The sequence below is a fragment of the Sus scrofa genome, chromosome 1, assembly GCF_000003025.6.
Source record: "Sus scrofa isolate TJ Tabasco breed Duroc chromosome 1, Sscrofa11.1, whole genome shotgun sequence".
In the NCBI taxonomy this organism is placed as follows: Eukaryota; Metazoa; Chordata; class Mammalia; order Artiodactyla; family Suidae; genus Sus; species Sus scrofa.
Window position 1 is genome coordinate 205,599,202 of NC_010443.5, and position 17,640 is coordinate 205,616,841.

The 17,640-nt window shown below is 37.2% G+C and overlaps 1 protein-coding gene across 4 annotated transcripts in view; it reads right to left on the minus strand.

Moving 5' to 3' along the window:
* Positions 1–17,640, minus strand: part of CNTLN (centlein) — a 326,116-nt gene that overhangs the window by 227,486 nt on the left and 80,990 nt on the right. For all 4 annotated transcript variants that reach the window (XM_021063284.1, XM_021063278.1, XM_021063282.1 and 1 more), the window contains exons 4-5: positions 6,432–6,566; positions 5,646–5,825 (exon numbers count right to left, since the gene is read on the minus strand). In XM_021063284.1, the coding sequence (XP_020918943.1) occupies positions 5,646–5,825; positions 6,432–6,566 (315 nt within the window). The remainder of the gene's footprint in view (positions 1–5,645; positions 5,826–6,431; positions 6,567–17,640) is intronic.

Genomic DNA, 17,640 nt, shown 5'->3' on the forward strand with positions numbered 1-17,640 from the left:
CAACTTAGCAGACCCATAAGGAGAAGACGTTGAATCAGTTATCAAAACCTCAAAACAGAAAATTCCAGGACCATATGGCTTCACTGGTAATTCACACAAAACATTTTTAAATAATTAATACTGATCCTTTTCAAATGCTTTCAAAAAATAAAAGGGAGGGTAAATTTCCTAATTCATTCTATAAGGCTAGAATTATCCTGACACCAAAGCCGGAAAAAGATAAAGATATACCATCAGCATAAGGTTGATTTAACATCCATATAGAATGAAAGACAAAAAACAACATAAACATTTCAAAAGATACAGAAAAAAATTTGCCAAAATCCAAACCCTTTCATGATTTAAAAAAAAATTAAAAAAATAAAAAATTTTAAAAAACCCTAGGAATAGAAGGGAACTTCATCAAATTGATAAAGTCCAGAAAAAAAAAAAAATCCTTTCCTTCTGAGATCAGGAAGAACACACAGATTTCCACTCTCTCTTTTCCTATTGAACTTTGTACTAGAGGCTCTACAATCAGGGCAAAAGGCAATAAAATAAGATCAAAGGCATCCAAAAAATTAAAATAAAAAAAAAACTAGGTGTTCACTCTGTGGCTCAGCTGTTAATGAATCTGACTAGCATCCCTGAGGACACAGGTTCAATCCCTGGCCTTGCTCAGTGGGTTAAGGATCCAGCACTGCCTTGTGGTGTAGGTCGCAGACGAGGCTCAGATTGCAGTTGCAGTGGCGAAGGCCAGCAGCTATAGCTCCGATTCGACCCTTAGCCTGGGAACCCCCATGCACCACGAGTGTGGCCCTAAAAAGCAAAAAAACATCTACTTATAGATGACATTATTTTACACACAGAAAATTCTAAGGAATGAACCTGCTTAGCTAAGCTACGAGATAGAAAATGTACAAAAATTGTTTATTTATACATTATGAATGAACCATTCAAAAAGGAAATGAAGAAATAATTCCACTTAGAATAACAAAAAATCCTAAATATTTAGGAATGTATGTACCCAAAGAAGTGCAAAGTTACAGCCTGAAAACTATAACACATTTTTGAAAGAAATTAAAGTTTCTAAATAAATGAAACATCCCATGTTGATGGGTCAGTTATAATATTATGTTAAGATGGTAACCAAATTGATCTTCTGATTCAATACAATCTCTACTAAAATAATGTCAGCTTGCTTTTCTTGCAATAAATGGAAAAGCTGATTCTAAATTTCATACAGAAATGCAAGAGACAGAAATAGCCAACCTTTAAAAAGAAGAATAAATTTGGAGGACACACAAATCCCAATTGTAAAATTTACTATAAGTCTACAATAATCAATACAGCGTAGCATAGGCATGAAGATAAATGTACTGGTCAAAGGAACAGAAGTGAGGTCCAGAAATAAATCCTTATACGTATAGTCAATTGATTTTCAATAAACATGGTAGAATAAATTCAGTAGAGGAAGAATACTCTTTCTCAACAAATGGTGCTGAGACAACTGAATAACACATGCAAAAGAATGAAGTTGGATTCCTACCAAACACCATATTCAAAAATTAATTTAAAATAGGAGTTCCTATTGTGGCTCAGTGGGAACAAACTCAACTAGTATCCATAAAAATACGGGTTCGATACCTGGCCTTGCTCAGTGGGTTAGGGATCCAGCATTGCCATGAGCTGTGGTGTAGGCTGCATATGCAGCTCTGATCTGGTGTGGCTGTGGAGTAGGCTAGAGCTGCAGCTCCAATTCAACCTCTAGTCTGAGAACTTCCATATGCCACAGGTATGTACCTAAAAATAAATAAAAAATAATAATAATTCAAAATATACCAAAAAACTAAATGTAAGAAATAAAATTTATAAGAAAACATAGGTCTTCATCTTCATGATCTTGGATTAGGCCAAAGTTTCTCAGATCCATATCTGAAATGCATCTGAGAATGCCCAAAAGCATGCAACAAAAGAAAAAGTAGATAAATTAAATATCAAAATTTTAAACTTTTTTCTTTCAAATAATACCATTAAGGAAGTCAGGAGTTCCTGTCGTGGCTCAGCAGGTTAAGAACCTGACTAGTATTCATGAGGATGCAGGTTCAATCCCTGGCCTCACTAAGTGGGTTAGGGATCCAATATTGCCATGAGCTACAGCATAGGTAGCAGACGTTCTTGGATCTCCCATTTGTGAACTAGCCTAGGAACTTCTTCGTGCTGCAAGTGAAGCCCTTCTAAAAAAAAAAAAAAAAAAAAGGAAGTAAAAAAGAGAATTACAGACAACAGTTCCAAATTATATAATTGAAAAAAGACTTACATTTGGAATATATACAAAAGAAACAAATAATGAATACACACTTTTCAAAGACATACAAATGGCTAATAACACATGAAAAGATAAACAAAATTATTGGTTAACAGGGAACTGCAAATCAAAACCACAAAGAGAAACTACTCACATCCACGAAAATGGCTATAATCAAAAAGATAGACAATAAGAAGTATTGACAAGGACAAAGAGAAATCAAAAACTTCAGACACCTCTACTCAGAATGTAAAATGGTGCAGCTGCTTCTGAAAACAAATTGACAGTTTCTCAAAAAGTTAAGACAGAATTAACACATGACCTGGTAATCTCACTCCTTGGTATATACCTATGATAACTGAAAATATATGTATGTATACACAAAATCTTGTACACAAATGTTTGTGGCAGCATTGTTCATAATGCAAATGCTCATCTACTTGTGATATATAAATAAAATGGAGGATAGCTATATAATGGAATATTATTCAACTGTACAAAAATGAGGTATTAATACATGCTACAACATAGATATACGCTGAAAATATTATTCTCAGTAGAAGTTGGTCACAAAAGACCATATAATTTCATTTATATGAAATATTTAGAATATATAAATCTATAGAGAGAGAAAGCCCATTAGTGGTTACCTCAGCTTCCAGAGCTAAGGGTAAATGAGGAGTGGTTGTTAAAGGTTACAGGATTTCTTTTGGAGATGATGAAAATGTACTTTTCTTTATTTTAGGGCCGCACCTGCAGCATACGGAAGTTCCCAGGCCAGGCATCAAATCAAAGCTATAGCTGGCAGCAACGTGGGATCCGAGCTGTGTCTGTGATCTACAGCACAGCTCACAGCAATGCCAGACCCTTAACCCACTGGACAAGGTCAGGGATCAAACCCACATCCTCATGGAAACTAGTTGGGTTCATTTCTGCTGAGCCACAATGGGAACTCCCTTTACAAGTAATTCTGGTAATGGCTTCACAATTCTTCATAAACTAAAAATTACTGGCCTGTACATATTAGATGGATTAAACACATGGCATGTTAACTACATGCCAAAGGGAAAGAAAGGGGCAAAGTTTTCTTACTGACAACATAATTATATAACTTATAAAAATCTAGAAAATATACACATTTTTAGAACTAATAAGACATTTGGAGAAAAAAATGTTGAAGAGGAGCTCAAGATAATTCAATAACACTACCATATTCCAGAAATAATAAACCTAATACATAATTTAAAATATTTCTTCCCGGAGTTCCCATTGTGGCTCAGCAGAAACGAATCTGACTAGTATCCATGAGGATGCAGGTTCCAACCCTGGCCTCGCTTAGTGGGTTAAGGATCTAGTGTTGCCATGAGCTGTGGTATAGGTCGCAGACACGGTTTGGATCTGGTATTGCTGTGGCTGTGGTGCAGGCTGGCAGCTGTAGCTCTGATTAGGTCCCTAGCCTGGGAACTTCCACATACTGTGGGTGTGGCCTTAAAAAAAATTGAGGTAAAATGCTTCTTCCCATTATACAGTATTTTTATAATGCATTAGTAGCTTTGAATAAATCTAATAAAAGTGAACAATGTCATTTTTAAGAAAGTTACAAAACCTTATTCCACATTCTTAAATAGCAGAACCACAATTCTTCCAAAATTAATTCATAAATTAAATGAGGTTCCCACCTGTTAACAGAATTTTTCAGTAAAACTAATGAAATGATCCTTAAATATTATTAGATAATAAAGAGGCACATACAGGGCTCATGACTTAGAAAAAGAACAATAAAGAAGCCAACCACCCTACCAAATAATGAGTGAAATTATAAACTACAACACCTAAAACCTTGAAAATAATAAAAAATCCAGAAACAAACTCCTACACACTACACACACAGAAACTCAGAGATGTGAGAGAGGCTGCATCACAAATCAATCTACTCTGAGTAAATGATACGGAACACCACACCCCCAAATAAATTCTAAATAGATTAAAGATTTTAGGGTAGGGAAAAATTTAGAATGTAAGACTTCTAAAGCAAAAATATTAGAAAATAATAAAAATGACTCCATAAAAACTCATGAATTTTTGAACATCTAATTCACTTATCCAAAATTCAGAGAACAGAAGCTATTTGTAATATACACAACAAAGTACTACTATTCAGAATAAAGAATGCTTACAAATTAATAAGAAAAGACAAAAACTCTAATAGAAAAAAGGTCAAAGAACTAATATCATAGTAAATCACAGAATGGATAATTTGAATGGCAAATAAGGAAATTATTTAATGAAATTATCATCAAAACATCAGATAGCTATGAACTAACACAAAGAACCCCAACTTACCCTTATCACACTACCAAATTGTTTAAAGGGTGTGGAGAAGTATAAACTGATGTAAAAATTATAAAAACAAATGTCAAAATTCTCTCAATAGTTCAGTCATTTCCTGATCTTACATTAACAGATTTAATATATTTCTTTAAATATCTGCAATGAATAGATTCACACACTCAGAATCCTTTTTTCTCTAAATGAACTAATCATGCACACATGCATACACTCACACACACATTTAGACACACATATCCATACTTTCTATATTTTAATAACACATAAATATAAGTATACTTATTACTTATATGTAATATAAGTAATAAGTATACAAGCATGCGTACATAGAGGAACTATCATATTTACTAGCACTAAAATTTGTTTGGGGCCCTTTCAACAAAATCTACCTTGAAATTCAATGGGAAAAAGATACCTGAAATCCAATGGGAAAAAAAAGAACAAAAACATTCTCAAGACTAAGAGAAAGCCACAAAAAAATCTATTATTTTGAAAAATACTGATCAAAAAGAATATAATAATATTATAAAGGTTGATTTTACATTTTATCTTCTATAAAAATAAAACTTTATCTCTCAAGCCAAAGAAACATATATAAGTATTTTTAACTGTTTTGTGCTTTTTTTTCAATATTCCATTTTTTAAATGACCTGGAAAATAGTTTTAAAAAGCATACTGCAATGAATTCTAACTATATTTATAAATTTAAGCCCTAACTGAAAAAAGCCAAAATTCTTAATTCTAAATATGTTTTTTCAAAACATGTTTTATTTCAAAATGCAATAGCCTTTATTTTTTAATGATTACATTTTAGATAAGTATTTGAAGTCAGTTTCCTGCTTTGCAACATCAATTTTTAAAAAGCTGTGGGTCTTAAGTGAAGGAATATAAATTAATGCTAGTCCCCACTGGTGGATTTGAATATATAACTTGTTATTTAAAGAAAATAAAACTTCCTATAAGAAGTTAGATCGAAAATAACGGCACAGATTCCATTCTCATTGCATACCTTTATTTTTGCATCGATGCTACATTTTTCTTTTCGCCAATGTGCTTCCTGCTTCCTCAGTTTCTCCAGGTCATTTACCAGGTCAGCGCAGTGGGTACTTAATTTCTCATTTTCCTCCTTCAGATTTTTTATAACCAGTCTGTTTTGTTCATCCTTATTCTGTACACACTCCTTACTGTCCTGTACCACAAGGGCCAATAAACAAAACAGAACACGAAAAAAAAAAAAAAAAAAGGTGAGAACTAATCAGCAAATATAAACTGCAATTTTACCCTCACAGCAGCTTCTTCTATATTTGATGGCCAAGGTCACCTGTATACTTTTATTGGCCTCTTTTCATGCAGGTGGATGGGTCATATTTTTTCACTGGATGACAGCTTTGATGAGTACACATTTGCAAAGAGCCCATTAATTGATCAAGCTGCCTTTGATGCTGTCCCCAGCTATTTTTGAGACCCACACAGACATATCCTCCCAGACCTGGGTTTTATCAATTAATAATGCCAGTCCCATCAGAATCTAATTACAAGAAGCCACATATTCACACTCCTACTTTCTTAGCTCCATTTCCATCATTAACTATTTATCTGAAAGTTATAAAGCTTGGAGTCTTAGCTTTAAAGCATCTTTCTCAGAGTTTTTGCATGTGAGAAAACTGTATGGTACAGCAGGGCCTAAGGCAATTTTTCCTCCAAGCTTGTCACTTTCTGTGCCACAAAGGCTGACAAAGCTTAAAGTAGGACTTCAAAGAAATACTACTGTAAAACTATGTACCAGTCAACACACCTTAACTTCTTGACTTTTATCTTTAAATTTCTTCTGTAAGTCACTGAATTCTTTCCTTAAGAAAGCATTTTCTTCATCTACTGCAATCTTCCGTTTTACAAGGTCATTTACTTCCTGTTTTAGTCCTGATTCTCTCTATGGGGAAAAAACAATATTACTGATAAACTGGTATTTCTAGGAAAAAATTATTTCATGTTAAAAGTTTCAGGTTTGAAAAACTGTATTAGAATTAACTAGCTTTCATAAAATCATCCATTAACACAATTCTCATTTTCTGTGACATGTTAATAGACTTTCAAGTAAAATGTACAAATATGGTACCTACTTAGTAGTTTCAGATGAAGAACATATGAAAACTGGACACCAAATATTAAGCCACATTTAGAAAGCCAAATTTTCAGATTAAGTTGCGTAATAGGAAAAAGCAAAATTTTATAAAACACACCAGTTAAAGAAAATGCATATGTAGCTAAAATAAGGATTACCCTCTTATCTGAGTATCATTTGGAAGAAAACATTTTTTAGAGAAACAATTAAGAGTTCTGTGAAAACATTAACAATTTTATTTTATTTTATTTTTATTTTTTTTAACAATTTTAAAGAATGAAAAATAGCAAGTTTGGGTATCAAGAATATCTTGCTCTGTAGAAGGGATATTCAGAATATAAAAGCCTGCCATAATTTTTAACTGAATATTCTTCTCACCTGCCAGATACCTAAATGATATCTAATTGGAAGCTGCAGCCATGACTCAATTCTTAGTTTCCCTCTTCTCAAATTTTTATAACTTTTCCCTGAGAAAATTCACCTACTCTTTTGGTTTCTGCTCTGATCTCTCTCTAAGTGAGTACTAAATTCATAAATCAACCCCAACTCTCTCCCAATCACCAACCCCACATTTCCAGCCTTCCATAAAATGCTTCCATATATGAATTATGTTCTACCACCTCAAACTAACATGCTGAAACTTATACCCATGTCTTGATATTAACTCTTTCCTAAACTTATTCGGCTTTTCTCAATCCATTCATTTTGTTCAATTAATAGCTGAAACTAATATCGCCTAATTTTTTTGCATTATTTATTGTAGGATTTCTATTTTATTTAAATATTATTAAAGTCATATTTGATACATGCTTTGCTATATTTTTACCTTATATATGGTAAGGACAACTATATTACATGAAACTTTTATTTCATCTGTGGGTATACTGGGTCATGAAAAAAATTTATTTTTTTCCAGTGTGGGGATCATATTAATAAAACATTATTTTAATAGTATATAACAATACAAGTATCATAGAATAAAATATAACATATTTTAAATAAAAGATTATTTATATTTAAAGGTGAAATTACTAAGTCATAGGCTTCAAGAGTCCTCATGGCTCTCTATCTGCACCAATATTTGAATTTCAGGGTTGGTAAATTTTTACAAATGAGATATAAATGGGACCTCAATACAGTTTCAATTTTTATTTCCTATTTTAATTATTAGGAAATATCAAAATATATTTGACATTAATCAAACAGCATAAAAACAGATGCATAAATATGGTCCATTTACAATTCATAGCCCATTTTGCTATTCTCATCTACATCCTTCAAGATTCAATTTTCATCTTTCTATGAAGCTTTCCCCAACTATCACAGTAAACTCTGCTATTTCTAAATTTCGGTATTGCCTACATTATTCATTTGACACATAACTACATATAGCCTTACTGATTATCTATGCACTCATACCTATCTCCCAAAATAAATTTTAGTATTTATGAGAGGTTAACAGTGAATGAAAAAATCAATCTTGAGAACACTAAGACTGTACATTATCTACAGGCCTATCCTTTGAAAAGAGAACTAACAAAAACTGAACATCCTCATCTCTTCTAGACATTATTTAGACTTTAGGAAGGTAAGAACACTAAGCCAAATGATTTAAGTTTTAGAAGGATTTGCCCATTAATGTAAGCTAAACTTAACAGGAACTGACAGTTAAACAACACCAGTAGCAAGCCTTTTAATGAAAATTAGTTCATAATTAAAATGCTGGCATTTGAGTGAATTTAGTAATCCACAGGACAAATAAAGACTTAATTTTATTATTTTGGCCTCATCTGTGGCTTACGTAAGTTCCCAGGCCAGGGAATGAATCTGAAACCTATGCCACAGCTACAGCAATGCCAGATAGTTAACCCACTACAATAGGCCAGGGATCAAACTTGTGCCTCTGCAGTGACCCAAGCCACTGCAGTTGGATCCTTAACCCACTGCACCACAGCAGGAACTCCTAAACTTGATTTTTAAATAAAAACATATAATACAGTGGGAAATTAATTAACCAAAACTATCAAATTTTGATTATTCGTTTGATAAATTTGACATTATATATCATAATCATTAAAGTAATGCATTCAACTTCCAATGGAAGAAAACTGATAAACTCTCAAAGATTTGTTAAATTTTGTATAACATTTTTTTCCTAATAAAATGTACTTTGGGGAGTTCCCGTCGTGGCTCAGTGGTTAACGAATCCGACCAGAAACCATGAGGTTGCAGGTTTGATCCCTGGCCTTGCTCAGTGGGTTAAGGATCTGGCATTGCCGTGAGCTGTGGTGTAGGTTGCAGACGCCGCTCAGATCCCGTGTTTGCTGTGGCTCTGGCGTAGGCCGGTGGCTACAGCTCCAATTTGACCCCTAGCCTGGGAACCTCCATATGCCGCAGAAGCGGCCCAAGAAATGGCAAAAAGACGACCCAAAAAAAAAAAAAAAAAAGAGTACCCTCGATGATCTAGTTTCTATACTGGAAGCACAAGTACATACATTTAGAATTCACTTTCTTCCTTCTTTATTGAGGTATAGGTTGATTTACAATATTACATAAGTTTCAGGTGTACAAAATAATGATTCACAATTCTTTTTTTTTTTTTTTTTTTTTTTGCCTATTCTAGGGCCACTCCCACGGCATGTGGAGATTCCCAGGCTAGGGGTCTAATTGGAGCTGTAGCTGCCGGCCTACGCCAGAGCCACAGCAACACAAGATCCCAGCCGCGTCTGCAACCTACACTACAGCTCACGGCAACGCCAGACCTTAACCCACTAAGCAAGGCCAGGGATCAAACCCACAACCTCATGGTTCCTAGTCAGATTTGTTAACCACTGTGCGACAACAGGAACTCCTGATTCACAATTCTTAAAGGTTATATTTGATTTATAGTTGCTGTAAAATATTGGCTATAGTCCCTGAGTAGTAGAATACATCCTTGTAGTTCATTTATTTTATGCTTAGTAGTTTTGTATGTCTTAATCCTCTACCCTTATCTTGTCCCTCTCCCCTTTCCTCCTCCCTACTTGTAACCACTAGTTTGTTCTGTCAGTCTTTTTTTCATTCACTAGTTTGTTTTATTTTTCAGATTCCACATATAAGTGATATCATACAGTACTTGTCTTTTTCTGACTTATTTCACTAAGCGCAATATTCTCCAAGTCCTAAATTTAGCTTCAGGAAACCTTTTCAACAAACTTTTCTGGATAGAGTAGAGTACATTCTTAATGATCTGGCTTGAGTTAACATTAAAATAGCAAATAGAACTCAGAGGAACCATAAAGCATCGAGGGTGACAAGAGAAAGTATGTCTGGAACAAATAATTTATTATGGATAAGCCATGACATGAATAATTCAAATCATGATTGAAAGAGGTCTATAGATTAAGAAGAGAATGATAGTGAGTATGAAGCAGGAAAAAAAGTAGGGTGTGGTGGCAGCAGCACAGAAGACCTAAAAATCAGGCAATACTTAAGCATAGTTAATACATTATTTATATGACCTACTTTCAAATGGGCATGAAAGTTTTAACAAAAAACAGAGAAGTAATAAAACCACAATAACTAATAAAACAATGGTAAATCGAGAAAGAGGAAGGGATGAGAGAATTAAACATAATTGAGAACCGAAAGTTACTTCTGAGCTTCCTAGAAAGTAAGGAAAAAGGAAATTATAATGTTAAAAAAATCATCTAATTAAACACAATATACTAGGTTATTAGCAGAGTCATATTATCTAATGCAATACTTGAAGAATTTATTGTATGATTTATTTTATAACTAACAGTGACAAAGCTAAAGCGGTCTTAACAAAGAAGTTATATCGTAATTTCACATCATTAGCAATAAAATGTGTTATAATATTAGGTTGTTCTATGAAAGTTCTTCTGCAACTAACTAAAAAAAATTGTGTATGTGTAATTTTCTAGTTATTTGACTAGACACATAGTTGAGACTTAATAAACTAAAGGAATTGTCTTTTTTTTTTTTAGGGCCACACCCATGGCATATATGGAGGGTCCCAGGCTAGGAATCCAATTGGAGCTATAGCCACTGGCCTACACCACAGCCACAGCAACGCAGGATCTGAGCCAGGTCTGTGACCTAAACCACAGCTCACTGCAACACCGCATCCCTAACCCACTGAGTGAGGCCAGGGATTAAACCCACATCCTCATGGATGCTAGTCAGGTTCGATAACCACTAAGCCACGACAGGAACTCCAAATTATCATTCCATAGACTACAAGTTTAGAAAAGTAAGAGCTGTTTAACATTACTCAATGGAACAACAAATACACAACGGTGGCACTTTTGGCTTCCAGACAAGGACGTAGCAACTTTGAAGGTGTCTCTTCTGTTTACACAACATGAAAAAAACTGAACATACTAAAAAGCAATAGCTCTTCTTAGAACCATCAGAGAAGAGATGGTCCTGGGGCAAATTGCTATTCTCAAAATTAGAGAGATAGACAGATTAAAAAGAATCGCAATTTACCTAAACAGAAACCCAGAAGCAAGAAAATTCAATGGGAACTGGGGTAGGAAAACCAAATCTGCAAATAATGCATTACTGGAGGATCAGTATTGGACAAGTTTGAGAGCTGAGATGTCCAGATGGCCCAGTCTTAGAGGAGGTCCCACACTTTCATGAGTTTTACATACATAAGCCCTGTGAGGCTGTCACAGTGAAAATAAAAGAAAAACCCCTTCCAGTTTTCCATGGGGGTTGAGAAATTAGACAGTTTCAAATATGCTCTAAGTATATATTTCTGCCCTCAAGAGTAACTATTTTACCAGAGACTGCTGGGATTTTAGCAAAGACTAACCACCTGGAGAAAGGAAAATACCTCCAACACCCTCTGGCCTTCCTATCTTCCTATGTTTCCTAAGGCAGCAAAAAAAACAAAAAAAAAGAAAAACTGAGAAGCATTTGTGAAGGTCAGAGCCTAGGCGCACAAGCTCACAAATACTGAGACCTAATCCTAAAACTCTAGAACACTTTCCCTCAACACCCCCACCCCTGACACCTCACAAACCACATTAATGGGATTCTATTTAATAACAAGGGAATACAACTGAAAGAACTGTATGTTTCCTATGATATTTAAGACTCTCAGAAACCCAAATAAAAAAGGACACCAAAGCAAAGTTTAGCACCTGACACAGAAAGCGACAGCAAAACAGTAAACCAGCCTACCTTTACTTAGCCACGTAAAAATAAAACCTCACACTAAAGGCCTATTTATCTCAGTATATTTTACCCATTATGCTAATTTTATCTGTCAACTTAATTAAACCATGTACCCATGATGTCCTGTTTTTGAACAAGGAGTCTAGATATTGCTGTGAATGTGTTTCCTTTAAATGTGATTAGCATTTAAATCAGGAGTCTTTGAGTAAAGCAGATAACCCCTCCATAATTTGGGGTGGCCTCATCCAGCCAATTGAAGACCTTAAGAAAAAGGACTATTCCTCTAAGGGAAAAGAAATTTTGCCTCCAGAATGTATTTGGATTCAGTTGCCACATCAACTCTTCCATGGGTCTCCAGCCTGCTTAAAAGCAATCCCTTCAATCTCTGCCTCTGTTTCTCTCCCTTATCTTTATCTATCTATCTATCTATCTATTTACCTATCCATCTGTCTTTCATCCATTAGGACTTCGGTCTTAAAATTACAAGGACTTGAATTCTGTCAACAACCTGAATAAGCTTGGAAGGCAGACTCCTCCCAAATTAAGCCTCCAGATAAAAACATAACCCAATCAAAACACCTCAATTACAAACTTACGAGCTAATGAGCAAAGGACCCACCCAAACTATGCTCAGACACCTGACCCACAGTAATGTAATAAGTGCGTTCTTTCAAGGCTCTAATTGTTATATAGTAAGAGAAAAACTAATATACCACAATGTATTTTTGTATAGATTTTATACTACAGAAAAAATGGTTATGGAACATAAATACTGGAAATCCTGACAGTATAAAAAGCACAAACAAATAGAACAGGAAATCAGCCCTCCAATTTCTCTGTAGGTTTACTTTAAAATACAAGACAGGAGTTCCCGTCATGGCACAGTGGAGTTCCCGTCGTGGCGCAGTGGTTAACGAATCCAACTAGGAACCATGAGGTTGCGGGTTCAGTCCCTGCCCTTGCTCAGTGGGTTGACGATCCGGCGTTGCCGTGAGCTGTGGTGTAGGTTGCAGACGCGGCTCGGATCCTGCGTTGCTGTGGCTCTGGCGTAGGCCGGTGGCTACAGCTCCAATTAGACCCCTAGCCTGGGAACCTCCACATGCCGCGGAAGCGGCCCAAAGAAATAGCAAAAAAAAAAAAAGACAAAATGCAAGACAAAGAAAGACTGAATAAGTAAAAATACACTAATTTTCTCATTTTCTTATAGTGTGCAGTTAGTTGAGTGATACTATCTGGATTTTTCGGAATATGTTAGAATCAAGAACTATAGCATGCAGATAAAGACAAATATCGAGAGAGGACAAGATGGCGGAGGAGTAGGGGGACACGCTCGCCCTCTCCCACAAACACAACAAAAAAAGCACATCTACAGAATAAATGACTCGCACAGAACAGCAACCAATCGCTGGCAGAGGAACCTAAACTCCAATAACGGCAAGAAGTTCGTGACATTACTGGGCAGAACGGGAGAAAAGAGGAGAGTGAGAGAAGGTGAATCCGAGCGGGACGGGCGCTCCCGAAAGGGAACTGCAGAGGAGAAAGGGTTCCCGCACCCTGGAAAGTCACCTACCGGGGGAAAGATCAAACAAACCGGAGAAATCTCCAGATGCAGAGGAGAGTGTAGCAGTAAGTTGGAGTACGGAAAAGCCGATCAAGAACCCAACGGACCGTCTGAACTACGGGCACAGTCACCAAAAATTGAGACGCCTGGGTGGGGGCTGGGCACCGAGACCTCGCCTCCGAAGGTTAGTCCCCGAGAAAGGGCCGGGGGACGCCTGGGTGGGGGCTGGGCACCGAGACCTCGCCTCCGAAGGTTATTCACGAGAAAGGGCCGGGGGACGCCTGGGTGGGGGCTGGGCACCGAGACCTCGGCCCAGGAGGTTAGTCCCCGGGCTGGGGGGCGGGGCAGAGCGGAAACTGCTTGGGAGGTCTAGAAACCATTTGACGGGGCAGAGACTGCCTGGGAGACTAGAAAACAAAGCTGTCGCAGAGGAAGGGAACAATACTCTAGGGGTGGGGAAGTGGAAAGCCCCATCAGAGGGAACCTGGGAGAAGAGCCTGGTCTGCGCCCGTGCTGGGGAGGGGAGAGAAGAAGGGGTGGGTCCCCATAGAATACCCCCCACGCCACAGCAAGCTTACAGGCCCACTAGCTAGCTGAAAGCTGTGCTTCCCAGTGCATTCCCTCCCCCCACCCCCGCCACCCCCTACACTCTCCCCGAACCTGGGGCTGCCTGCCATCCAGGAGGGCTGGCCTCAACAATTGCCTGAAGCCTACCACCGCAGGGACTGTCCCTGCACAGGCCCACTTGGCTTTTAGAGGGGCTACACTTCCGCAGAGCAGCACCAAACACCACCAGCCCCCGAGAAAAGGCCTGCAGCCCAGAAAAGCTAGAACAAGCCTAGCCAGGCCGTGAATAGATCTGCCTAATTCTCAGACGGTTTTTCTGAGTCGGGCTGCCCCGGGGAGGAGCGGAGCCTCTTAGGTCTCCAACAGCCCTGCTATCCACCCAAGCCCCCAGGGGGTGCTGAGACCTAGTGGACCAGCTGCATAGGACTGCCAGCTCCAGGCAGGACCCCCTGTAGCCCAGAAAAGCTGCAACAAGCTCCGCCAGATTGTGAAAAGATCCGCCTACATTCTCAGGCTGTGCTTCTGAGTTGGGCTGCCCTAGGGAAGAGCCTTTTAGGTTCTCAGGGAACCAGATAGCTGCTCAAGCCCCCAGGGGGTGCTGCACTCCTGAGAAACAGCTGCCCAACACCGCCAACCCCCTGCAAGAACCCCACAGCCTAAAAACACCAGAGCAAACTCTGCATGACCAAGTAAAACCTGCTACCATCGTGGTGTGGACCTCCCAGTCCTGTCTGCCCTCAGGAAGCCCTCCTTTGCTTCAAAGAAACACTGTTACCCCATCAACACTCCAGAAAAGCCACACTGCCTCAAAAAAGATTGACCAACAACACCAGCCCTCAGGAAATATTCCACGGCACTGACAAGGCAAACACTGCCCAATAACGGAGAGTAGAACTCCCTCAGGAGAAAGAAAACAACAAGCAAGATGAAGAAGCTGAGAAACCACCCCAGTCAAACCAACAGGAGAACTCACCTAAAACAGTCAACAATGAAACAGATCTCTGCAGTCTGACAGACCTGGAGTTCAAAAGAGAAATAGTGAAAATACTGAAGGAATTAAGAGAAGATATGAACAGTAATGCAGATACCCTCAGAAAGGAACTAGAAAATATAAGGAGGAGCCAAGAAAAACTAGAACATTCATTTGCAGAGATGCAAACTGAACTAGGGGCAGTAAAAACCAGAATGAATAATGCAGAAGAACGAATCAGTGATATGGAAGATAGAATAATGGAAATCACTCAATCTGGTCAACAGACAGAAAACCAAATCAAAAAACTGGAAAGCAATATAAGAGACCTATGGGATAATATAAAGCGGGCCAATCTACGCATAATAGGAATTTCAGAAGGAGTAGAAAAAGATAAGGGGATGGAAAATATATTTGAAGAAATTATCGATGGAAACTTCCCAAATCTAAAGGACACTGGGTTAAAGATACAATAAGCACAGAGGGTCCCAAACAAACTGAACCCAAACAGACCCACACCAAGACACATCATAATAAAAATGGCAAAAGTTAGTGATAAAGAGAGGGTCCTAAAGGCAGCAAGAGAAAAACAGAATGTTACCTACAAGGGAACCCCCATAAGAATATCAGCTGATTTCTCTACAGAAACACTACAGGCCAGGAGGGAATGGCAAGAGATATTTAAAGTGCTCAAAGGAAAAAATATGCAACCTAGAATACTCTATCCAGCAAGAATATCATTTAAAATAGAAGGGGAAATAGAAATTTTTCCCAACAAACAAAAACTTAAAGAATACAGCAACACAAAACCCAGGTTAAAGGAAATATTGAAAGGGCTTCTCTAAACCACAAAGTAAGGAAGGAAAGGGAAGAAAAAAGAAAAGAAAAAAAAAAAAAAGAAGAAGAAGAAGAGGAAGAACTAGGACTGAGGAAACTGCAATCAGAGAGCAGTCACTCAAATAAGCCAGCATACAGATTTAATCATGAACATGCTTCAAACAAAATAAAATTAAAAAGAAAAAAATAAAAAAGAGTCATCAAAACCATAAAATGTGGGCAAGGGATGTTAGGAAGTAAATAACCCTTTTTGTTTGTTTGTATGTTTCTCTTCTTAATTTTAGTATAGTAATGAAGTGTTTGAACTTACAGGACCATCAGGCTAAAACACACAATTATGGGAAGGGGTTAGCATATTTAAAAAACAGGGCAACCACAAGCCAAAACCAAATATTGCATTTGCAAAAAATGAAAAAAAAAATACACTCAAGCAGATAACAACAGGCGACCATCCAACCAAAAAAAAAAAAAAAGAAAGAAAGGAAGAATGGAGAACCATAGAATCAACTGGAACACGAGGTTCAAATGGCAATAAATAATCATCTATCAATTATCACCTTAAATGTCAATGGACTGAATGCCCCAATCCAAAGACACAGAGTGGCTGAGTGGATAAAAAGGCAAAAACCTTCAATATGCTGCCTACAAGAAACTCACCTTAGGACAAAAGATACATATAGATTGAAAGTGAAAGGGTGGGGAAAAATATTTCACGCCAATAGACATGACAGAAAAGCAGGAGTCACAACACTCATATTAGACAAAATAGACTGTAAAACAAAAGACATAAAGAAAGACAAAGAAGGACACTATTTAATGATTAAGGGATCCATCCAAGGAGAGGATGTTACTATCTTCAACATATATGCCCCAAATATAGGAGCACCCAGATACATACAACAAATATTAACAGACATAAAGGGAGATATTGATGAGAATACAATCATAGTAGGAGACCTAAATACCCCCCTCACATCAATGGACAGATCCTCTAGACAGAAAACCAATAAAGCAACCGAGATCCTAAAGGAAACAATAGAAAAGTTAGACTTCATTGATATCTTCAGGACACTACATCCAAAAAAAGCAGAATACACATTCTTCTCAAATGCTCATGGAACATTCTCAAGAATCGACCACATATTGGGACACAAACCGAATCTCAAATTTAGGAGTGTAGAAGTTATCTCAAGTATCTTCTCTGACCACAATGCCATGAAATTAGAAATCAACCATGGGAAAAGGAAAGACAAAAAACCTACTCCATGGAGACTAAACAACATGCTACTAAAAAACCAATGGGTCAATGAGGAAATCAAAAAGGAAATTAAAAACTACCTTGAAACAAATGATAATGAAGACACAACCTCTCAAAACCTATGGGATGCTGCGAAAGCAGTGCTCAGAGGGACATTTATAGCAATACAGGCCTTTCTCAAAAAAGAAGATCCCAAACTGACAACTTAACCCTCCACCTAAACGAATTAGAAAAAGAAGAACAAAAAAGTCCTGAAGTCAGCAGAAGGAAGGAAATTATACAGATCAAAGAAGAAATCAATGAAATAGAGACTCAAAAAACAATAGAGAAAATTAATGAAACCAAGAGCTGGTTCTTTGAAAAGGTGAACAAAATTGACAAACCCCTGGCCAGACTCACTAAAAAGAGGAGAGAAAGAACCCAAATAACCAAAATTATAAATGAAAAAGGAGAAATCACAACAGATACAGCAGAAATACAAAAAACCATAAGAGAATAC